This window comes from Lepisma saccharinum, chromosome 4 (genome assembly GCF_977018435.1).
Source record: "Lepisma saccharinum chromosome 4, izLepSacc3.1, whole genome shotgun sequence".
In the NCBI taxonomy this organism is placed as follows: domain Eukaryota; kingdom Metazoa; phylum Arthropoda; class Insecta; order Zygentoma; family Lepismatidae; genus Lepisma; species Lepisma saccharinum.
The window spans coordinates 46,271,896-46,298,253 of NC_139232.1; the positions used below are offsets into that span (position 1 = coordinate 46,271,896).

Consider the following 26,358-nt stretch of genomic DNA (forward strand, 5'->3'; position numbering starts at 1 on the left):
ATTGCATGTAACAAGTGCAGTTTGTAACCCGTAAAACGGAGACATTTCTTAAAAACTTTTGAACGGTTTCTTCTTCAGACCTAGATTTCGAGCACAGACACATACCAATTTCTTGGGGCTCCTTAGGTAGCTTTCACATACAGCTTCAACAGACTCTTCACTAATCGATTGCCTCCTGGAACGTTTTGCATCTAATAAACTGCCACTTTCCTTAAGCCGGCAATCCCACCGGCGAATGCTATATTCATGTGGTGTCTCTTCAATGTACGCACAGCGATATTCACGACGAACATGCATCATGGATTCAAATTTCGCAAGCCAAAGGACGCATTGAACTTTCCTCTGCACCGTCCACATCTTGACAGACGGAATGGCATGATTTGCTTCACCGTCACGTAATTACCTGCACGCGCATCGTAAGTCTTTGCTTCGCTAGGCTTCTGAAATATTTCAATTACTTTTGAATGCAGTGTAATAATCATCCTTTTTTTGATTTGTTTAGATATTGTCACAGTCTGAAACCGCACCATGACTGTATGGATATACTGTATATCAGATTGTAAAATAAACGATATACTGGTATGCTTACATTGGCCAAAACCATCTCTAATAATAATAATAATAATAAGAAGAAGAATAGGCGAGACTGTTATGGCTATGATGGGGAAATGGAGGAGGCCATTGCATAATCAATTCAAAATAGTAATGTACTGTGTATTAAGTACTCTGGAAAAGAATTGAGAATTCTGAAATACTCGTCGAAATCTCAGGGAAAAATACATTGAGAGTTCATGTGGGAACCCAGATGGATGTTCCCAGTTTAATTATGAAGTGCTCAAAGTAGATGGAGCTTTTGCATGTTGTTAATTTTCTAATGCAATCAGTTAGGGGGTGGACAGAGTTCAAGGATTTCGTAATTTTCACTGTACTTTTCTTTCCACAGTAATTGCATTTAATGTTACATTATTTAGATTGTTTTTGGTACTTAATACTTTGTATTGTTTATCTCCCTAAAGTGAAAACTTTACGATTAATTGCATCTTAAATTATGCCAAACGAGCAAACCAAATGTGGATATCCTTTGCCACACTGTTGATTTTTTTCCTGCTTGCCAGGTGTGTTAAATGGTTGACTTTTGATCTTTCTATGCAAGTTTCTGAGTTTGAGTCCTGGCCTGGGCATTGGTGTTCTTTGTGAGTGTCCCTTCATCAGTTTCATCTTATTATCACAATTAGCCAAAATTTGCAGAAATGTAACACAAAATAACTAAAATACAAATGCAAATACTATTGAGTTTTTCATGCGCAATTCTCTATCTTCTCTAGTAACTTATTTCCAATTTTATTGTTAGTGTCAACTACCGTATTTACGTGTGTATAGTGCACACTCTGGTTTTGGATGGGTAAAAGTGACAAAAAATTATATCTCGTATATAATGCGCAGTACAATCCAGTTTCAAGAAATGGCTTTCTTAGTTGTAGGTTGTAAATCTGTTGCTATGCTTATCAAGTGCGAATGACGTCATACCTATTCAATTGCTCATTCCTTCTTTTTCAAAATATGACGTCATACCTATTCAATTGCTCATTCCTTCTTTTTCAAAATATATACTTTCTCTTTCCTTGACTAATGTAACATTTATATGAGGCACATATTTATACGAGGCACATTCACGACCTTCCAAATAGCAGTTAGCAGCACAAGATTTCTTCCATTAAGGAATTTACACACTCCATGTATGTCATATTATTTGACGAGTAATACATTTTAATTTTTATTATGTTTTTCCTTATGTTTTCTTCATCCAAAGTACCATAAAAATCAGAACGTTTCTTCATTTTTTGATGAACTTATTTCAACCGCATTTCACATTAGTGTCGTTATCTTGTATGGAATGCTGTTTCCATATTCAGAAACTGCAGCATTCAATCTTTACAACGAGATATAACATGATAGGGTTCCGTAAACATGAAAAATCAATGCAAGTGTCCCAAAATCATGTAATGACCCTGCACGGTTTCATGTTTGCTGTCTGAATTATTCTGTGTATAATATGCACCACAGTTTTTGGGGGCAAAAATTTTGGAAAAAGTGTGCATTATACATGAGTAAATACGGTATTATAATTCATCAATTCTTATTTTTTTTTGGTAATATTTATTGCTATTAGCACACATGCATTTATTTTTATAAATATAATGAGGATAGTACAAGATGGATAATGTGGAGTATACCGTATTTACTCATGTGTAATGCACACTTTTTTCCAAAATTTTTGCCCCCAAAAACTGTGGTGCGTATTATGTACGGAATAATTCGTATGGCCAACATGAAACCGTACAAGGTCATTCCATGATTTTGTGACAATTGCATTGATTTTTCATGTTTATAGAACCCTATCATGTTATATATCGTTGTAAAGCTTAAATTCTGCAGTTTCTAAATATGGCAACAGTATACCATTCCAGATGGTTCCATTAATGTGCAATGAGGTTGAAAAAGCTCATCACAAAATGAAAGATTTTCTGATTTTTATTGTACTTTGGATGAAAGAAAAGATAAGGCAAAAGAAAATAATAATTAAAATGTGGTACTGGCCAAATAATATGATGTGGAGTGTGTAAATGTCTTCATAAAAGAAATCTTGTCCTGCTAACTGCTAGTTTGAGGGTTCTGAATGTGCTTCATATGAATGTTACGTTAATCACGGAAAAAGTATATATTTTTTGAAGTTTATTTTGTAAAAAGTAAAAAAGGATTGAGTAAAACCATGTATAAAAGTTTAAATACCATTTCCAACGATTTTTCACTTTGCAATGTAATGTTCTGCGACACCAAGAAAAGCAGTCACGTTCTGGCGGAATTCGAGCATGCACCTCCCATCACATGGGATGCTTATCAGTGGTATTGTTTGGGCAACAAATAATAGAAAATAACTTCTTGAGCACCGCAAATCCATAAGGTAATTTTGATCTCGCTTTCTACTATTACAGAATAAACAAGGTAGTTAGAGAGTGAAAGCTTTGGGATGCTAAACACAGTGGAGGGAGATGGGGAGGTGGTGTGGGTTGCTGAAAATAAGAAAGCCATTTCTTGAACCTGGATTGTACTGTGCCTTATGTAAGACATAATTTTTTGTCACTTTTCCCCATCAAAAACCAGGGTGCGCATTATACACACATGCGTATGGTATTTGTCATTGAAGGGTATAATTGATACTGTATTGTTTTATTCTTGTTTGACTGTTGTTTCAGTTTTAATTGTCTTCAACTCAATACCTTTTTACCGTACCTTTTTGATATTTTATATTGTGCGTTTTATCCTGAGAATCTGCTTAGTGTTGTGGTAGTATATTTTTTCTGGTTTCTGAATTCTAGTGCATGAACAGTTTCTAAAGCAGAGCAATTTCACAAACACTATCTTCACCCATCCTCCATTTCAAGATTTCTGTGTAATTTTTTCCTTTTTAGAATATGAGAAAGCTGAATCTAATTTCGTTTTTCTTGTAGATTTATCGAAATTTAACAGAGTGCTTTCTGGAAGAACCTGGGTATGCAGCATACATGCAGCAAAGTAAAATGATATATGAAGAGGCTGTGAAATCGTTGCCAAACCCAGAGCCTCCAGATGAATATAGAGGTATGTAAATTAGTAATAAATTGGCCAAGAATCAGTTCTACTTACAGCCTCGCCTTAAGTTTCAGGATTGAATCTCAGCTTGAACATGGTGTTCTTTTGTGAGTGTCCCTTCATCAACTTCATCTAATCACCATTTATTCTCACCAAGATTAGCGAAGGTGCCAGTAAAGCAACATAAAATAAGAAAAAATGAAATAGACATGCCTACTACATATGGAGGTGGATCTCTAGTTAATTGTATTTTGTGGGCCTTCTTTATCGTGAATGAGATTTAATATTTTTATTTTAAAACGTATGTGCTACTTGACATTTAATGTAACTCTATACATGTTCTAAGCATATAAAATTCAAACATTTTCCATTTAGGATAATAAAGGGAACTTAAAGCAGTTGTCCCCATTGTGATAATAAATGTCTACAAGTGTTTATTGAAATAAATTTTGTCTTGCACAGATATTTTACTCTTGTGAAACAAGTATAGTCGCTGCACCACAAATGAACATGATAATTATGCAAAACAAGCAGTTCCTTTCACTTACAGATGTATCTGTTGGAATTTCACTTTTCATTACAACCTTGTTAAGTTCTCTGAAATAGTGGTGACACTGGTATGCAGTTTGAAACCTTTTTTTTTTTTTAACTAGAATGCTTGATCTTTGTCAATTGTAGTGTTCTGAATTCAAATGTGGCATCTGTTTTTCAATCATATTGAGGAGCTATGTAATTACTTACATTCAGTGAGTATATGTTGAGTAGTTGACAATGTTTCCGGGACCACTGTCCCTTTCTGTTTATCTTGGCTTCACGGTTGCCCACGAAGCTTCGTTAATAGCAATGGCAAGGATTGGGTTTACATGGATAGGATAAAATATTGGGATTCCATTACAACTGACCTGTTCTATTTTATAAAACACTATATAAAATTTCCCCCTATTAAAATCTATTAAAACCCCACTGTTACACTTATTAAAAGAGAATCCCTCCTGCCATTTGCCGCTCACATGTTAAGTCAATCCCATCCTTGCGAATGCATGAGGTCGCGAGCGAGTTAGATCTCCCCCTCTCTTATTCCCCTTAGCATTACGTCATTCAAAAGAAATAAAAAGGGGTTCAATAGGAAGGAGGGAGAGAAGAATAAGAGATTTATAAAGAGGTTGAATAACGTTAGAAAATGGGTAAGGGAAATGACGTATTTATAATCCGATCCGATAAGGAGAACAAAATGGTTGTATTGCATATGGAAGAGTATAAGAGTAAATTAGAGGAATGTTTTTTAAATACTGACTATAAGGAGGTACATAAAGACCCTATCAACAAAATAAGAAGGGATACAAAAAAGGAAATTAAAATTAGCATAACATTAAGTAGGATTGAGAAAAGATACTAATTGAGAAATGCAAAAAGGGGACTATCCCAGTGGCATTTGGAATACCCAAAATGCACAAGAAAGGGGTTCCACTAAGGCCAATCATACCGACTCACACCCTGGATATGGCTTAGCAAAAATTCTTGTTAGGAGAATTAAAAAAGTAAAGAAAAACACGACTTGTAGTGTTCTGAATGCAGTGGAAGTAAGAAGGGAAATCGAGAATATTGAGATTGATAATGAAGATGAAATTGCAAACTTTGACATAGTTAATCTGTACCCCACTGTTGTGCCAAGGGAAAAAGCCGCCGATTGTTTACATAGGTGGATTATGGGTAATGGAATTGATGTGATAACTGCTTGGGAATACGTCCGATTAGTTGCGGGGTATAATTATTTCTATTGTAACGAAAAAAAAAATATGCAAACAGAAGGACTAGCCATGGAGAACCCCATATCAGGGATAATATCAAGCATTTTTATTCACTTCATTGAGAACGCAGCATTGAGCACATTAGAGAGTAAGGTTAAATTTTACGGGAGATATGTGGATGACATTTTGGTTATCGGGAAAGAAGGAAGTTTGGTCAGTCTATATAAAAATCTAGGGAATCAAGAAGCAAGAATTAAATTCATTAGGGAAAATATGAAGCATAATAAAATTAGCTTCCTAGACTTAGAGATTCGCAAAATAGGTACAGAAATAGGAACAGGCATTTTCCATAAGCCTTCAGCAGGAAAAATGTACACCAGTAAGGAATCCACCCATGCCATTAGGATTAAATATATGTCTTCCTAAACTTCTTCATACGTGCTATTAGATTATGTAACAGTAAAGAGAGTTTGAAAAGGGAAATAGATTGAACGTAGGTAGAAGGAATTGGTATAAAAATGAGGAAATGAGGATGAATTTACACAAAGCAAGAAGGATATGTTATAAAGAAGAAAGTAAGGAAAATAGTAATGTTAGTAACAAAAATGAAGGGATAATGAAATATAAGTATGTGGCTATTCCCTACTTCAGGGGAGTGTCTGAGAAGATAAAAAGAAAATTGAAAGAATTTGGCATTAAATGTGGGATGAAAGCACCCAGGAGCTTGGAGAAATACTTCACGAGCTATAAAAAAGAAGGAGGAAAACGAAGAAGGGAAGAAAGTGACATATAAGATTAAATGCCAATGCAAAAAAAGAATATGTTGGACAAACTGGCAGAAGTATGGGTATACGTTGGAAAGAACACGGTAAGGATATCAGGGAAAGGAATCCCAGAACTGGGTTATCTGAGCACATATTGGAAGAAGAGCATGAAATTGAGGATCGGGAAGTCCTTAGAGAGGAAGGTAAACTACTTAGAAGAAATGTATATGAGGCATCATTTATATGTAGGATTAGAGAAAATAAACTTAATAGGGAAGATGGCAACATTGCCGAACTCTCGATAGTAATGCTGAAAAAATGGGAAAAGCGGGAATATGAGGAAATCTGATTCAAGGTTACCCCAGACATAGAGCGCGAAGCTACAGTCTTATGCGATTTCACTTTTGAATGACTTAATGCTGAGGAAAATAAGAGAGGAGGGGAGATCTAACTCGCTCATGACCTCGTGCATTCGCAAGGAAGGCATTGACTGTTAACATGTGAGAGGCAAATGGTCGGAGGGATTCTCTTTTAATAAGTGTAACAGTGGGGTTTTAATAGATTTTAATAGGGGGAAATTTTATATAGTGTTTTTTTTCAAATAGAACAGGTCAGTTGTAATGGAATCCCAATATTTTATCCTATCCAAGTAAACCTAATCCTTTCCATTGCTATTGACGAAGCTTCGTGGGCAACCGTGAAGCCGATAAACCAACCTGAGGAAGGGGACAGTGGTCCCTGAAACGTTGTCAATTACTCAACATATACTCACTGAATGTAAGTAAAAATAAATATTTTATTTTATTTATTGTTTATCAAGTGAGTAAGTTGTATGTAACCTGAAAAATGAATGTAATACAAACATAAAGAAATACAAACTACATTGAAAAGAAGGGTGATGGATGAAGACTAAAGTTGCTTTCAGTCATACCTGAAGGCACACAAGCCTTGAAGCAAAATGATCACATACCTGTGAATTTACCTATGAAAGAAAATGAAACTTACCCTTTTATCACTTGTGGCACTAAGGATCTTGCGTAAAGTAAAAAGAAGAAAAAAATTCATTTTTTTCCCTTTTTTTTATTTTTTCTTTATGCAAGATCCATAGTGCCACAAGTGATACGGGTGGATCTTGCATAGGTACCAAAACTCTTTATAAGTGATGTCTATAGTAATTAAAATAAGGCACCTTTTTACAATTTTTTACATATTTATTGAATATGTCTTTGTTCATCATTTATGAACATAAACAGCACATTATTCAATGAATTACAAATGGTGATGTTTCAGAAATTTTCTGTTCATACTTTCAAATCTGATTGAGTTACGAGGCACTTAGTAGTTTTGCATACTTCAAAGATTTTTGAATCATTTATAATTATAAGTTAGTCTTCAACAGTGTCAATTTAATAATTTTGTCAAACAAAAATTTGCATTGCATTATGTTACTTTGCATTTAATATTTAAACTAGTGAATCACAGTACCAATCAATCATACAAAATGCTAATTTATTGATATTTTGTTCTTGTGCTTTTATAAAACTATATCATTTCTTTTATGTTTCAGACTGTCCATCCTTGCAAGAACAATTGGTCCATAGATCATTTCTTGAAGAACTTGTGTTCTGGACAGTAAAATTTGAATTTCCTCAAAAGGTTGTGTGCTTATTGTTGAACATGTTACCAGATCCTGATTATAAAGTAAGTGTAAAATTAATTCACCTAAGTTATGGTGTTCTATATCTAACATGTAGAATTATAATTTCAGTAAGTTGCAAACACATTGACACAGGCTCAACAAGTATAAGGGGCAGTCAAATGAAAACGTGTCAGCCAACCAAAAAGTTTCAGTGAAAATGTATTACCTCAAAATCTCCATAACTGTTAACACATTTATCTCACTGGGAGGTAAGATGTTCAATTATATTCTTGTAGAAGCTTTTCGGCTGCTGATGGATCGACATCATTATCCAGTTACGTTCATCCTCGTCCAACTGAAATCTTGTCCACAAATGTCTTGTCTTCTGGTAGCCAAAGATGCGAAAACTGCAAGGGGAAAGATTTGGGCTGTAGGGAGGATGTTGAAGTGTTTCCCAACCAAATCCCTTATGGTTTTCTCTAGCCAGATTAGAAGTGTGTGGCCGGACATCATCATGGAGAAGTATCACATGCGTCCGTCTCAGAATCTCTTACGCCACTCCAGCATGTGTGAGCGTGACATCTAGTATTCACCATACACAACAGACATGCAACAATGAATATCTCTTCTTCCAGCACCCTCAACCTCTCTGCTCTTTACTAGTCTCCATTCTGATGTTAGATGAATACACGTATCACTAGCCTCACTTTCTGCACAATAAATAAACAAGTGTGTATGTGCGAGTTGTCGCTATGCTTTGTTTATTCCCCCAGAGATGCCAGTATGGTTTGTAAACAGCAGCCTTACAAACTTTTGCAAGCCTTGAGTTCCAAGTGTGGTGTATACGCACAAAACTCGAAAATTGAAATATGCAGTTTATGTAAAAGTTTGGATATTTGTAAATGCTCTTGCCTAGGTTGCTTTTTGTCCGGGAGCCGGGTAAGCCAACGGTTTGTTTTCCCTCAATGGCTTATCCATTTGAAAGGTAACAATAGGGCCTTCACCCCGGTGATTGGGGGCAGGCCAGTTTGTTGGTGGTATTTATACCAGGTTCCGACTTGTTATGGGCACTCAGATGCTCTTGACAGTTGGAGACACTCAGATATTCCGATACAAGGCCCGAGGCCCGATGGATTGAGGCAGTTTTTTTTACTGAGCCAGATGGATGCATAAAGATGCAGAGAGAGTGAGTGCTGTATGTGTAGGGACCTCTGCGTGATAAACTGCGGCGGTGTGTTTTAGCGCTATGCTAAATAGTGTGCTCGTAGAGTGAAGTCCTGATAAGTGCATTTCTCTGTGATGAGGCAAAAGGCAACGGGGGGCAGTTGTCAGTGGATATATATAAGGCCTCCCCGATGGCCCAGTGGTAGCGTCGTTGCCATGTAATCAATGGGTCCCAAGTTCGATGCGTGGTGGAGGCACATAGTGGATCGGATCTCACTATGAACTGTAGGTCCAGTCCCTATTAACCTTACTGTGCACAAAGTGGACTTAAAACACCAAATTAATCAATCAATGTCAATGGATATGTAACAGAAGGATATATGGCGAAGAATAAAGGCGTAAGTAAAGGTGTACATAATGAGATTTTCCATGAGACGTTTTTGATTGTAACAGTGGTGACCCATTTTCATTTGACTGCACCTTTTAAGTAACTCTTTGCACAATTATAGTTATAAGCATTTGTGTGTATCTCTCCTGAAATTTTGTGGAATTTAAAAACTTGAATGATTGATTATGTCAGCTCTCACCATCGATGGTCCCAAGTTTGAGTTCTGGCCTGGGTGTGGGGTGCTTCTTTGCGAGTGTCCATTCATCAATTTCATCCACATAATGATTAGCCAATAGTGGCCGAAAAATGACATTAAGTGAGCCATATTCAAATGCTTTTCTTGCTTATATATGATTCTGAGGCAGTATACTAAGCATTGCTTTACACCAAAGTGCAGACTCTATACATTTGTCAGTTATCTTACAGTTTGGATAAGGCATTCACTGTTGTGTATAATACACATACTGAGGAGTATTCAGCATGAAATCTTGCAAGTAATCTGATGTTAGAAAATGAGAAATGTCTTCAATACGTTACCAAAGTTGCCTTAATTTAAATGAAAGTTATGTTGCAATCGTATCTTAAAACTACTTTTCCATTCATTTTAAAATTATGTCTGTTCCTTCATTTGACAGAAAATTTCCAAATTCACATCGTCTTTTTAAGTCTTACTGGCATTCCACATGTAAAACAAATATTTTGCAAAGTATTGCATCATATCTATGTGTCAAGATGTCATGGTAGTCACCTAGAACAGTTGCCGTAGGTTATCTGGCATTCAAAGCCTATGTTCTGATTACACCAGTCTCAGGTACAGGGAGTATATATGAATCACGTGCATTTATGAATAGCTGCAAGAAATGAAATTAATAGAGTACACTTGCCAGAATAAAGGGTGGTTACGAGGGTCACTATTTATATTTTGAGCCTTGGCAACACTGATTGAAGTTAGGCACGATTTGACGTTTGCACGGAATCATCTGGCATTATTGACCATAACGTACTTCAAATGTTTTGTCAATAGCTTCATTTGTGTTGTTTATGTTGCCTTGGAGATTGCGCGACAACAATAAAATGGAATTAACTTGTGAACATTTTCGTGCGATGATTTTTTACGATTCACCGAAATCCAGAACCCTAAAGCACTTTCCATTTACTTCAAAACTTTTGTGTCCCCCATTCTAGAATACTGTTCACCCATCTGGAACATGGCTGCCCCTTCTCATATCTCCAAGATCGAGCGTGTTCTCAGACTTTTCCTCTCCATCGTTCGATATGGAGTGCTGGCCCTGAGACACCTACCTAAGAAAGATATGCTTGTAAACTTAAACATAAATACTTCAGAATCATGTAGATACGTTGCAGATATGAAATTACTACACAAGATTATAAATGGAAACCTCAGATGTAGCATCCCACTCCACGAACTTTCCCTCAGAGTGCTCAGACATAAAACACGGAGCAAGGAGATTCCACACTGCAACTCCCAGACTATCACTCATACAACGTTAATTATTCCATAGCCTACCGAACCAATCCAATATCATCTCAAACCAAGTAGATATTTTCAGTTCATATTCGTCTTTTATCACAAACTTAGAAAAAATTGTACATAAGTAATGCATTGTGAAATTAATCTGTTTACCTTGGTTCTGTCTTGACTTGTTTATGTTTATTATATTATATTTATGTTTATATTTTGTTTATTTTATCTTGTTTCGTGTGTTCTTTTTAACACTAGGGTGCTGTTTTTACTGTTGTGTCTTTCCAGTTTAAAATGGCTTCTTCTGTACTGGAAATTGCAATAAATAAATAAATAATAATGCCGTTGACGTCATTTCATATAAATGTGATCAGGTCGTTCGTGAAACTCTAAAAGTCTGCTAGAGAGCACCAGAGGCCAATATTTTAAATACTGTTAAAATGACACTTCACTAAAATTTAAAGTGAGCATGGCGCTCACCCGCAGGTTAACTTCTTTCAACTTGGTCCCCTGAAAAACATAAAACCCGAGATTCCACTGTAATATCCATAATTATCCTTTTTATGTTTACAAACACAATTATACATGCCTTAATTTGTAAACTAAATGAGTAAATACACAGTTCCTTGTTCAAAGCTAAACTCATTGCACTAACTTGGTTGCATTCATGAAATTATTAGGAATGTTAATGAATTGCTTCAAGTTCCTCAAGAAATGTTTCAAGTTTGGTCGAATATTGGTTATCAGTTTATTTTATATTGGCACTTGTATTAGAGTTGGCTTCATTTTCATATTGGTTCATCCCTAATATCTCTATCTTTTGTGTGTGTGTGTGTGAGAGAGAGAGAGAGAGGGAGAGAGAGAGAGATGTATATGAAACTCATAAAATTTACCAGTATCAATAACTGATATTCTACCAATCTGGTAGAAAATTACAAAAATGTTGCATCTAGGATCTAAATGGTTACTTCACTTTGTTTATTGAAGTAAGAACACATGTAAGTGAATTAGTTTCGGTCTTAAAAAGAGGATTACTACATTTAGGCATGTGCTTTCCAAAAATAGGATACAAAAATTATACTACTGCGTATAATCATTTAAAAGAGAGGGCACAATTTTGCACTCAAGTATTGTGTAATTTACCAATACACCGATGTTGATACAGGTTGAGTTTTGATTAATCTATTCCTTCCCTTATATATACACACACACAGTGGAACCTCAATTTTACATTTTTCAGGGGACCATGCTGAAAAAACTTAAAATGTGGGAAAGTGTATAATAGAGGAAAATTTTATAACATTGTGCTATGTTGGAATCATCAAGGTTGAATGTATAATCCAGGATCATAAAATAGGGTTTCCACTGTAAATACTTTTTATATAACAACTCTTCTCTTCTCAAAAAGACCACTCAAATATTTTTATGTACAGTATTTATTTTTTAAGAGAAAATGCTAATACTTTATGTCCCTTTTCAGGAAGCATTGACTCAGGCCTTTGTTCTGCACTACAGCAGAATATCTATGATGCTGGAACGTTCCTCAGATCCAGATACGTTGTCAAATCGCGTTGTCCATGTTAGTGTACAGTTATTTTCTAACGAGAGCTTGGCATTTAGGATGGCAGACAAACTAAATCTTCTACATGTTATGGTGATCAGTTTGAAATATATGATGAGCAAGATCCTGATCCAAAACACACTACATGGTAAGATGCTACTTTGTTTTCATCAAATTTTCAATTTGCTCAATTTGATTTCCTACTTCTTAGCATATGGTGGTTATTTAGTTTTTCTTGTAGAATTATTTCTCTTGTAGTTTACAGTTGTTACAAGCATATGAACACAATTTTTGATGTAGTATTCCAGGAGAACATAACTATTTAAGTAATTTAGTTCAAGTAGTAGCTAGAAGATGTTTGAATTAGTTACTACTTATACTTTGGTTACTGCAACTGCCATTGCCGATTCAAAGTACCAAGTGGCCCTGTTTCATTGCAGTCAACTTCAAACGGAAAAAAAGTTCCAGTGTTGTTGGAGAAAAAACTACCCAGCATGCAGAAGTTGCTGGAATTAAACTGTGTCAGTTATGATCTCCTTTCCTGTGTGTTCCATCTAGGATACAAGATCCTTGTGTCACTGTAGCTGCAGAGTAATAAATATTGCAACAGCACAAAGTACAAGTTGTGGTTTTGCCAATTTTTTTTTAATATGTTGATGACATGTAGTGTGAAATTCCAACTTAGTTTGGTAGTTGTGAATTCATTATTGGCAGTACTGCAAATATGTGGATAGGAACAGAAACTCAAAATACTGTGTGATAATCTTGATTCATATAATTCAAAAGTATTATCTTGCAAAGAATTGCAACTTAGCAAATGTCTGTCTAGATAAGATATACATTGTTACATTTTAAAGTTCGGACACTTTCCAAAAGTGTTCCAGTCCCAATAAACTGTGTAGTAGCAATACAAATGTGACAGTGTAAGTCTCTTAATGCAAACCATAGGTGTAAAACCTTTTATTGGCCTGTGTATAACTTACCTATCTACAGTAATGCATTTACTTGGATGCAGTTTTGCAGTTGGTTTCTTGGTCATGATGTCGCATACATTACATTATGTATAATAATCCTTTGCGCAACAGCCCTGAAGGGCCTTGGTTTACCTACAGACTCCTGGTCTCCCTCCCACGCTTTCCTGCGTCACCTCTAAGCGTGGAGATCTGCAACCAGTATTGGAATAGTCGGGGGGGGGGGGGGGGGTCAGCCCAACGTATACTCAGCCATTATAGTAGGTTTCCGGGACCGGATTACGCTTACTCATTCGAAGCTTCCCAATTTCCTCACGATGGTGGGTTGCCACCGGCCCTATATGTAGGCCGAATAAATTCCGACGAGAGCCGGATTCGAACCTACGCCGTCCCGCAGCAAACGATCTCAAGACGAGTAGACATATCATAGAAAAGCACACATTTGGAAAACTCCCAGTGCAAGTAACTTTACGTATGGAGAAGCTCCCAGCATCTAAAGGTTAATTTGCTACAACCCTTTTTATTCCTTAAAACATGTATAACCTTCAGTTATCTTGATTATAAGCTGGACATCATTTTTTGTTCAATTTGAGTTTAAAAAATGTAGCCTGCATGTGTCTAAACCCGCAATACTAATGATTGCCAATTTATGTAAGTATTCTGTTGGACCTATTCCATATCAATTTACAAGTGTTTTACGTGAAAACATTCAATACTGCAAGTATAAGATAACCAGAACATTAAACTAGATGTCATTTAATTAGTAAATTCACCTTTTCCATAAATAGCAGTGCCAAATATGGCAAATTTTCCATAATTTTCATAATATTTACTCCACTTGTGAAATTTTACTGTAAACCGGCATTTACATAGTCCCATATGGACCTTTGTACACAAGCAGGGAAATCTTATTCCATAAGCTATATGCAAGTGCAGGTTTGTAGCAAATTCATTTTGTCATAATCCTGAATATGTGCACTGGGCCTTAGGATACTCGAAATTGTTGTTATTTTGCAGAATGTGTGGGAAAAGTGTTGACTGGTATCATTGAATCATTTTGAAATTATATTTTCTGACATTGGTACTGATACATGGTATCATTATTGCCTCTGCCATCTTTTTACATATAAATTAATAAAATAAAATTGTAAGTTCTGTGTATGCCTGCATATGGAACTTGCTGCTTTTCGTTGATTTGTTTTTCAAAGGTTACATTTATTTAATTTTCTAATTTTTTTTTCAGATCCGGACAAAAATTTTCATTATGTTGTTGATTGTGGACGGCATGTCATGAAGGAACACTGCTATTGGCCATTAGTTTCTGATTTAAATAATGTACTCTCCCACAAACCAGTAGCTCTTAAATTTATGGGTGATGACAATCTGCTAGTGATGTGGTTTGCTTTCCTGTCTATGTTTCAAGGTATGTCAACATTTTTATTATCTGTGCATAACTAATACAAGGATCACGTTCATTCTACTTTTCAGTTATTATTTTAGACATACAGATAAGCCACTGTAGCTCAGTTGTTAGGGCATCTGACTACCATGCGAGAGACCTGGGTTTGATCCCTGGTGGGGGAGAATCGGGACTTTTTCAACCTGTTCAAGTGGCTCCGGCACTCACCCAGCATCATATAAAGTGGGTACCTGGTGGAAACTCTGGGGGGGTGGGGGTAAAGGTGGCCACAGGCATGGTGCTGATCACATCGCCCGCAGCTCGGCCGAGATCAAGAAAGTGTGGGGCCCTAACCCCACACCCCTTATACGGCTTCATGGCATGGTGCAAACCACAGGGGAGCACTTTTTAAAGATTTCCTCTTTCAGATTGAATATTTGGCTTGGTGGGTGAGTGCTTGAGGTGCTTGACCCACAGAAACTGTGGGTTCAAGTTACAGACAACCATAAATGTTTCATTGCCTTGGTTTTATCATCTATTTCACCTAATCACCATTTGTTCTATGTTTTGATAAATCTAGAGGCACAAAAGCAATGGTAAGTAACCAAATGCAGACAGAAACATTATGAAGGTGGATGGTTGTGTCCATGATTGGGTTGGTGGGCAATACTGGCATCTAAGCCAAATGCTGTCTTACGACAATGCATGCAATATTAAGCAAAACATCGTAAGAATTCAAATTTTTGTAAACATGTAGTGAATAAACTTTCTCACCTTGTATTGACAATTTTTACATTTGAAAAACTGACTACCAGTGAAAAAAAAAAGTCTGAAAAAAAGACTAAAATTGTATGTAACAAGTCCTGCTTTTCTTACTTTTTGCCTTAAAAGTCTTACCCCTCTTACTTTTTTACCAATAATACTGAATATGAGGCCTGTGGTAATGCAGCACATAATGTCATGCATTGGAGATATTTAGGGAATAGTTACATGGAACTACTAATGTATGAAGCAATACTAAAATTAAATACAAGTGTGTGTGTGTGTCGTTTTGTACCTTTTTTTATTTGTATTTGGTACAGAGTTTGAAGAAGACCTTGCTAGAAGGCTGAAACGTAACGTTTAGTTTGTTTTAAAATAAAATAAATTCTGCCTTGGTGAGCATATTGAGTTTTTGGTTATCATGGAAACCAGGCTTAATGGTGTTATCATTAAAAAGAAATCTGGAAATCATAATTTTTCTCTGGGTCCTACCTAGATTTACACCATGGATGAGTCATAAAGGTCAGTTATTTGAATTACTCTTGGAATGATGGAAGTTATTTCTTATTTGCTTATTGTTAAAAACTTGCACTCAAGCAACTCAACATATTGAGTTATCAGGAAAAAATATATATATATTTTTTTTAAGTAGAGTATTTCTGAAAGTATTCAGTTGTTGCATGGCAGAATCTATCCTTTCATTTCTTCAATGTTGATACTTTCTTAAGAAATGCAATGTGATGCTTATTTTTTGCAGGAATGAATGTCAATCAGCGGGAGTTGAACCAGCATATAGAGTTTGAACCAAATACATACTATGCTGCTTTCTCAGCAGAACTTGAGGCCAGTGCTTATCCTATGTGGTCCATGGTGTCACATTTGAGTGATGAAAGTACGGTCCACCTTACAAGACAGGTTCTTTCTAATTGTTTGACTGCTTTGGAAGATTGGCTGGAGGCTGTTAATTTCAATCATCCGGACATGGTAAGTGGCTTTATCCTCTTATTTTTGTTTGGGTATTTGCCTGTTGATGTATGGAAAACGAGAGGAGGCTGGCAAAAGGACATCGCTATTATTGATAGCACTTCAGTAAACTGATTTTTTGATAGTTTCTTATGTAAATTCCATTGGTTAGTTTATTTCTTGTATCTCAATATTGCCGTGGTTTCTCAGTAATTTAATGTGTACATCTCTAATATCCTTGGTTGGCAGAGTTTCCCATCAATAGAATTGCATGCAATAGAAGCAAATGACAGAAGAGTTGTCAATTCAACATTCACTTCTTGGGATGGAAGGAGGAGATACAGACATTACATTATGTAAATAAAGTTCGTATTTCGTCGTTCCTCTTATTTTCCTGTAGTTTACGGTTATTACAAGCATAAGAAAACAGTTTTTTTCTTTGTGACGTTTCAGGAGAACACACGCTCCTTTCATCAGACATTTATTTACATTTTGACTAAAGATACAGTTATAACAATGGTTACTAATTTTTTAAACAAAAAGAATCCCTTATATAATGGATGTTGTCAATGTTACATTGTTGTAATATAGCAACTTAACTGTGAAAAGAAGCAGTCTGTTTTATTTTTATTTCAGATTATTATTATTATTAATATTATTTAATTGTTAATTCCTCGTTGCTCTTGTTGATTGTCTGATTAATTTCGAAGAATCACTGCCTTCATTAACGCATGTTATACAGGGTGTCCCACGAACGGCACAACTGGGAATTAAGATTTTCGTTACTTTGTAACCGAAACCTGTACATACATAAATCATACACCAAATGTTAGCCCTATCCAAGTAGATATTTTTAAAGATTGAAACAACAAATGGGGTGCAGTGTTGTTCATGCAGTGTTGCCAAATGTAAGTGAAAGTGTAAATTTATTTTTCCACGAAGCATGGAAAATTGCATGTCAAACATTCATACGGAAATTTGGACGTCAATTTCCACCTTGGGTAGGTGGACTATTTCGCCATCTATAGTTCAGAGAAGAAAACCGATCGTTTTCGCGTATAGCCAATCCTGACATGCCTCGTAAAGGCGTACCGGTCCAAATGGGTGTTTTAAAAAAAAATATGAGGTACAGTGGCAACACTGTTGATGTTTGAAGGCAACAAAAGGTGTGTTTAGTGATGGTCTATGACATGGAAATACTGGAAACAGGAAAAAAAGAAAATTAAAATTATGGTGAAAAAAGTGTTACTTACCTACTCCTGGCAACCATGCAATGCGCGTAACAGGCAGTGTAGCTTTACAAAAGATGTTGAAAATGACAACCATTTTCCCTGAGGCATTCATCAACATGTTTTATCATGTTGGAAGCAACTTTATGCAAGGTTGATTGGCTTATATTGTTAATGGCTGTGCAAATGTTTATTTTTAGATCATCAAGTGTTCTTGGGTTATTAATGTAAACTGTTTGTGTCAAATAAACCCACAGAAAAAATTCTGGAGATGTCAGATCCGGGGAGCGACTGGGCCATAAGTTTTTGCTTATAATGTGATCGCCAAAAAACTCTGCCAACATGTCTAAAGTTTCATTAGATGTGTGACATGTTGCGGAGTGTTGTTGAAACCAACAATCATGTTCATCACGTTCCAACAGAGAAATAAACTGTGATAAGGTCACGATAAACTATTCCGTCAACTGTTGTGTTGAAAAAGAATGGACCGATTATTTTTCTCCGCGAAATCGCACACCACACACCGATCTTTTGTGGATGAAGTGATTGTTCATGTAACAAATGGGGATTGTTACTAGACCAGTGTCGAGAATTTTGACTGTTGACATATCCATTTAAGTGGAACCATGCTTCATCCGTGAAAAAAACCTTATCCAAAATATTCACACCATTGTCTCTAATAAAATTTCTAAACCACTTGCAGTATCTTACATGTGCACCTTTGTCTGCTTCCTTCAGTTCTTGCACAGCCTGTACCTTATATGCACGTAGGTGTAATTGTTTTAACGCTCGGTGAGTTGTTGTTTTTGATACACCTGACTGCAGCAAGTTTACGAACAGATTTCCTGGGAGATTGTGATATTCTCTGCTCCACATCCTGCAGCACACCTTGTGTCAAAACTGGTGGTTGTCTGTGGTAGGGTTTGTCATTAACTGATCCTGTTTCACGAAATCTGGAAACAAGTTGATATATCGTCGAATTTTCTGGAACACCGTTATTCGGATATTTCTCGTGAAACAGTTTTTACACTAACGTACGATTTTGAACAAAAATAATGTTCCACAATGAACACCCTCTCTTCCAAAGAGTACTTCATTTCACAGAACAATTCTAATCTTCCCCTACGAACAATGCGAAATGCACGGCTCAAACAGTTCTGAGTACACAACTAACTGATTCTTTGTTCTCGTTCGGTGGGCGCTCTTATCGCATTGCATGGTTGCCAGGAGTGGGTAAGTAACACTTTTTTCACCATAATTTTCATTTTCTTTTTTTCCTGTTTCCAGTATTTCCATGTCATAGACCATCACTAAACACACCTTTTGTTGCCTTCAAACATCAACAGTGATGCCACTGTAGCTCATAATTTTTTTAAAACACCCATTTGGACCGGTACGCCTTTACGAGGCATTTCAGGATTGGCTATACGCGAAAACGATCGGTTTTCTTCTCTGAACTATAGATGGCGAAATAGTCCACCTACCCAAGGTGGAAATTGACGTCCAAATTTCCATACGAATGTTTGACATGCAATTTTCCATGCTTTGTGGAAAAATAAATTTACACTTTCACTTACATTTGGCAACACTGCATGAACAACACTGCACCCCGTTTGTTGTGTCTATGTTTAAAAATATCTACTTGGACAGGGTTAACATTTGGTGTATGACTTATGTATGTACAGGTTTCGGTTACAAAGTAACGCCACTCTTAATTCCCAGTTGCGCCGTTCGTGGGACACCCTGTAATATTGTCTAGGATGGAGATGGTAACATATCACTGCTATGCTTACCAATTGTTTTAACTGCATTTACCATGTCAAGCCTTACACAAAACTGTAAATGTGATTACCATGCCAAACTATGAGAGATTCTAGTCATGCTTTTCTCTTATGGTCAAAGTGTAATCAGGGTTCCTTTTTACTTACCTGAAAATCCTGGAAAAGTCTGGAGTTTGTTTTTCTCCTTTCATTTGGTCAGGATGGAAAACTTAATAGTTCACTTTTTCATCTCAGTTTTTTTAAAATTATTAATTGAGAATGTTTAGTGCATTTTATTTTCCATGATTTATTTTCAACAATGTTGAATCAATGCAATTTTGTTTTAGAAACTAGCAAAATTGAAGACCTGATGTTAATTTATTAGTATAGAGTGCATCAATGAATTAAGGCAATTTGGCAATGCTGGATATAGATAGTTGTTGCATCAGAGGTAACACGCGACTACCACTATCTTGCAACTTCTGCTTTACCATTCAGTTATTATGGAGTCGTAGAACAGACCATAACGACCATTTGCTTTAAAAAATTAATACAAAAACAACGGGGGATATTCCTTGGCCCACCAGATCACCAGATTTGTCCGTGTGGGATTATTTTCTGTGAGGGTATTTGAAAGCAAGAGTCTTCCAACCAACCCCCACACACCCTCAATGAACTTAAAGATTGGATCTGGGAAGAGGTGGTTCAGATTCCTATCCAAAGACTGACAGAGCGTGTGGAACGAAATGAAGGTCATCATAGTAATGTTATTTTCAAATAAATCAAAATGTAAGGATTGTGTTTGTATTTTCTTTTGGTATTTCTTCTTCATGAATAAAGTAGTACATTTTGTGTTAATTATATACATTTTGTTATGTACGAAGTGTATCATAATGATTTTCACTTTCGAATGCCCCACATCTCATTGGACTTGTCATGGTACAGCAATGGACGGAAATAAATCCATGTGATCCACAGCTCATTTCCTACATTGCTCTCAGTGTGTGCACTGACAACATGGAAGGCAATCAGTAAGGACAGCGCTGAACGATGTGGTTCTTTTGGAAAGAGGGCGTAAGCACTGGTGTGTGCAGGATTTTTTAGGGGAATGGGGGCTGAACATTTTAGAATAGCACACACGGATTTCCTGTATCTTAATGGAAAGTTGACATAAATAAATTGTTTCTTTATTTTTTAGAATATATCATTATTTTAGAAACATAATTTCTAAACATATAGTTTGGGATAGTTTGAATGTGATGGAAGAGAAAATCAGAAGTTTGTCATGTGAAAGTAGCTAACAAGCATGAATCAATTCATTTCAATGTAGGTTACGATTGATAGGAGGGATTCCCCTCTATTTTGAACCATCAAAAATCTGGTTATGAACTACACATCTCAATCAGGGATCATCATTTCCAACCTGCTGGAAATGTAAACTATATTATTTAATATATCGTACTTATAGTGTTCCAGTTCAGTTCAATTAAGTTTACAGCCCCATAGCTATATACAAAAATTTTGTCTCAATTTATAGTAACTCTGTACAATAACGCCAACTTATAAGGGCCTGCGTGGCCTGAGCCCACCCAATAATTTGTCATCCTATTATTATTATTATTCGTGGTGGAGTGATTATTAAAATAATAACTGGTTAAAAGAAGTTAGGATGCATTGTTAGTGGGCATTAAAATCATAATACATGGAAGGGAAGAATTTTTTGTGAAGTTATAATTCAAGTGCGTGAGCCCACCCAATGTTTTTGAAAAGTTGCCAACCCTGGCAGTATCTCTTTTTAGATGCCATATATTAGGTATTTTCTAAGACACTGTGTTTCACAACTACTTTTCTATCTAATAATAAAACTGGGTCGTTGTTTAGTCTTGAGTGCTTGTTGAGATCTAGAGCATTTTGTTACGATCTAGAGCATTTTGTTGCATCCCCAATCTACTCGTGAGAACTCAAAGTTTGAAGAATTGATAAAATATTTGACAAAGTAGTTATTTATAATGGAATTTGCTATACTTTACGATGCTCTACAAGTACGCGTACTATCATTGTATATGTAAAACTGAAATCCTTCAGCTTTCAAAGCAAAGCAAGAATATGACATGGCTACTTTTGAAACCTTGAAAATGATTGATTCACCGTGTAGGAGGATGGTAGTTCAGGAGTTAGAGGAAAACCACATGTTTGAAAGCATTTTTTTTTCAATCTCTGGTGGACAATATGAATACGTAGCTGGTTTGAAGACTTGTCTTTTTTTCACATGTCGTCTTATTAAATGCACACACATTAGATGATTAAGAACGTGTGTTTTGTGGTGACGTGACAGGTGAACTTTAGCATGTGTGCATCAGTAGTTAACCTCTTCCCTGTGTTCGACGTAATATTATGCCCTTGGTCACTATAGCTTTACGCACACGAACATCTCTGACTGACGTAACCTGTGTTGAAGGGAATAATACTTTTTTTGTTGGTGAAACAAATGTTTTGCTATTGAAGAAACAACGACCTTTTATTTAGTCACGATTTTCAGTGCCGACAAAGAAGAAAAAGAAGTAGTAGTTCAGAAAAAAAGTAAACTGTTTTTGTGTTATGCTGACAAAGTGCAAACGTGAGTTCGTTTGTGTGCTGCTTTTAGTCAGTTGCTTTATGTAATTTTTTTTTGGTGTTGCGTTATTTGCACTGTTGGTGATTTATTGTTGGTTTTTGAGTTTGAGAGTTTCTAATAGTATCGTCAAACAGGATTGCAAAATAATTTTTCCCTCATCCCTCATACCTATTGAAGGTATTGGAATGAAACTTGACGGACACATTACATATAGACCATAGTATTTTTCAAGGTAGATTATAATCTGGTACCTATATCCAGGGCCAGTCCAGAGGGCCCCAAAATTACCAAAAGAGATTTTTAGGAGGGAAATTTCCCGAATTATCCTCGTCGTATCATTTGAAAGCCTGTTCTATTCTGAAGAGAAAGACGTATGAACCATGATACTGGGATGAATTGTGCTGAAGCAGTAGCTACTTAAAAATATTACTACGCAAACTCAGAAAAAAATACACAGAACTGAAAGCATTTTGCCAGAATATTACACAGAGAAGGGGTTAAAGATTTTCACATCTACAAAGATAATCCTAAACCCATTTCCACCTCACTCAAGAATAATGCGAGTTCAATTGAAATTGTACAAATATCTACAGCTGAATGTGAAAGTGCGTTCAGTGTCATGAATCTAACCTTTACTGAACAGAGTGAGATGGAATATTTGCTAGGATCATAGAATACATTGCCTGTAAATCAATTTCGATAATACCCTGTTGTTGTTTTTCCTTTTTTATGAGATATGTGCTCCAATTACTATTTTAAACCTTTGTTTTAAAAGTTATTTAAGAACAGAAATGGTTATCGGGGTCATTTTAAGGGGTCATTTCATGATTTCTTTACTTCTTTCATTTGAATTTTTTATTTTCTAAAAATTTGAGGGGGTGGGGGCTGTAAGCTACAGCTCTCCTATGCGTATGCCACTAGGCGTAAGTACTACAGAGCTTCAAAGACCATAGTCAGGGGAGTATGGTGAATTTGGCAGCAACCAGAACTCCATCTTGGCAATGGTTCCAATACCATGAGCGACAGATGAAAGTTCAATCAATGCGATGGAAGCATCAGGGTAACTCAACACTGAAGACATGTCGAACAGCATCCTCGGCTTCCAAGTACACGGCCATAGTTTCATGGGACAGTCAGGGCATCATCCTCATCGACTGACTCAAACCGGAGACCTCCATTAACAACACAGCATGTGGCAATTCTCTACACAGGGGTGGGTGCTACGCATCTGGAAAACCTGGAAAACGGAATTTGGCTTGTCAGGGAAAAATTGGGGAATTTTGCAGATTGTCTGGAATTTAGGTGCATTTTCTCAGTCTTTGTTCCTTCAAATTTCTGTTATAAAGTTTCACTTTTATAATACTAGTTATTAGAAAGAATATCAAAGTAAAACTTCCAGTCCAGATTGTATCTGATTGATAACTAAAATACATTGATCATATGATCATAATTATCGGAAAGGTTGGTGAAGATGAGGTTACAGTCTATTATTTTGTTGGCATTTCCTATAGAATTCCTATATGCAACAACAATTTCTCCAGATGCTGTGTACTTATAAATCTAAGCAGAAGATGCAGCATTTTCTGCGACAGTATAAATCCACCAGAAAATGAACGATTGTGTATGGTTTATGAAGATTATGTAGTTTATGAAATTTTTCTGTTGTTTTTTATATTGTGGAGATCTGTTACGGTGAATTAATGTACCTCTGTTACCTTAGTCTGAAGGCTAAATGCACATGCTTGTAGCACCCAATACATTTGATGTTAATTGTAATTTTACATTTTCACATGTTGTGTGTGTAGAATGAAAAAAAAAAAAATTGTTAAAGTGAATATAATAATTACTGGAGTTTACAGGGTGTTTCTAAAGGTTGTTTCCAACGCGTAGGAGGTGATTCTACAAGTGAAAATAAACACATAAGTTCATGTGATGACATGCCGGAACCTGCATCCATTTGGATTTATTGAAGTGGGAAAAGTGCGAAAATTATGTTTACAAGGAAATAGTGGCTCAACAGCCAACCATATGACGGCGGCGAAGGGCGTTCCATAAAGAAATGCAGCATGCTCTATTCAAAAAACACATGGCAGATGTGTGAAGTTGATGTGCAAGGGATTCCCCAAAGGAAGTGAATGGGTCTGTTGAAGTCATGGGGGTAGGGAAGGGTTTAGCGAGATGTGTTATCCACGGAAAGTGATATGTGGAGACTGACAACCATGAAGAAAGCGAATATTCATAGTGGACATCACCATTACGTAGAAAATCAAAGATGGTGGTGGTGCTGCGCTAGGTTACATATGTGTCGACATGTTCACTGTGTGCAGAGTGGAGGTGCCGAGCAAACCACATCACAGACGATTTTCAAACTGTCTGCCATTAACTTCCACACAGAGATAACAATGCCAAATCAATGATTGTCTAGTGCGAGCAAACAACTCCACGGTGTCAGGTGTTATTTATACGAGGCATTTCATCTCTCCCCATAGAAAGAAGTCCAGGGGAGTTATTTCCAGCGATCTTGCTGCCGCCTACCAATACACCGATTATGTAACAAGCCATTGAGGAAGTAATGCACATTTTGCTCAAAATGTGATGGTACACAATCGTGTTGGAACCATAGTCCTTGCCTCAGTGCCAAGGGCACGTCCTCCAACAGTTCAGTCAAAACATCACGAAGAAATTCATGTTATGTGCCACCACACAGACAAACGGAGAAAATGTATGGCCCAATCAATTGGTCATGCACTATTCCACACCACACATTAACTGCAAACCTGTGCTGATGGTGTGCCACGAGAATTGCATGTGGATTTGCAAAATCCCAAACGTGACTGTTTTTACTATTGAACATACCCATTCTAGTGAACATTGCTTTATTGGTCCACAACACCCTGTTCACAAAATTCGGGATAGTTTCCATCTGATGCAAAAACATTGGCAAAACACCACACATGGGCCAAAGTCCCGAGGTAAAAGGTCTTGTAGTACCTTTTGGAGTTAGAAAGGGTACATCCCCTCTTCAGACAGGATGTGCCTCACATTAACATGGGAGTTGTTGTGGGCACTGGCTATAGCGTCCGTACTGGTGTCAGGATGATCCCTGACAGCATTTAACACCTCCTCCTGAAACTGATCTGTGCACACACTTCGTGGTCTTCCAATTTCTCGACAGGGTGGTAGCACTAATCCTGTTTCCTGAAGTTGAGTATGCACTCTTTGAAAGAAGGTGTGCGACAGCAGCCTCCTGTTTGGAAAACGTTCCCCCATACATATGCTGTGCTGCATGGCTATTACTTCCTGTCTCGCCATAAATGAGATGCATGTCTGCCAGCTCCTCTGTGGTGTATGCAGCTATCCCTATTGCTGGTTACTGCCGACCCGTAGATGACGAACACTTAGTGCACTGTACACGATGGGCCATGCCTATCGATAAAACCTAGCAGTGCCTATTGCAAGGTTTGCCCAAATCGATAAGTTCACGTCCTTCCACTCGTACGTATTCAACTGCAAATGTGTGATGGTAACCTGATGCGCGGTGACGCTGATACCGCAGTATGTGAAGCACGAATGGCAGCGAACACTGCTTTCCTGCCAGAAGAAAACTACTGTGTTAGTGCCCCTAGCGGGAAACGCCAAAGTCAAGGTCACACTTCGGCCTTTCTGCATGTGGGTACGTACAAATATCGACACCACAACATCACGACCAAAAACATCACCCACATTACATCGCCTGTGTCGCCCATGCTAATCACGCCATAAAATCCTTCCCTACCCCCCATGATTTCAACAGATCCATCCGCTTGAATCCCTTGCACATCAACTTCACACCCATGTATTTTTGAATAGAGCATGCCGCATTTCTTTGTGGAACGTCCTTTGCCGCGATCATATGGTGCCACTATTTCCTTGTCAACATAATTTTCACACTTCAATAAATCCGAATGGGTGCAGTTTTTTGGCATTTCGTCACATGAACTTCTGTGTTTATTTTCACTTGTAGAATCACCTACGTGTTGGAAACGAACTTTGGAAACATGTTTAATTGAAAAACACAAGATTCAAAAGCAAAAATCATGATGATAAACATGCCTGGAAAAATTTAATTTTTGGACTGCGAAACCTGGAAATGTCAAGGAATTTCGTAATAAAAAAATCGTAGCAACCCTGCTACAGATTGCATCATGCCATTCAAAGGATGCAGCCAGGGCAACATGATAACCTGCATCTGCATACCAGTCGGGGAAACAACAGCCACTATTCCCAAGAGGGGGTTCCAGTGC

The 26,358-nt window shown here is 36.9% G+C and overlaps 1 protein-coding gene across 2 annotated transcripts in view; it reads left to right on the forward strand.

Moving 5' to 3' along the window:
* The window catches only part of Ubr3 (Ubr3 ubiquitin ligase), a 161,869-nt gene that overhangs the window by 24,850 nt on the left and 110,661 nt on the right, over positions 1-26,358 (forward strand). For both annotated transcript variants that reach the window (XM_083120461.1, XM_083120462.1), the window contains exons 5-9: positions 3,510-3,639; positions 7,710-7,843; positions 12,297-12,525; positions 14,592-14,771; positions 16,267-16,493. In XM_083120461.1, coding sequence (XP_082976587.1) covers positions 3,510-3,639; positions 7,710-7,843; positions 12,297-12,525; positions 14,592-14,771; positions 16,267-16,493 — 900 coding nt within the window. The remainder of the gene's footprint in view (positions 1-3,509; positions 3,640-7,709; positions 7,844-12,296; positions 12,526-14,591; positions 14,772-16,266; positions 16,494-26,358) is intronic.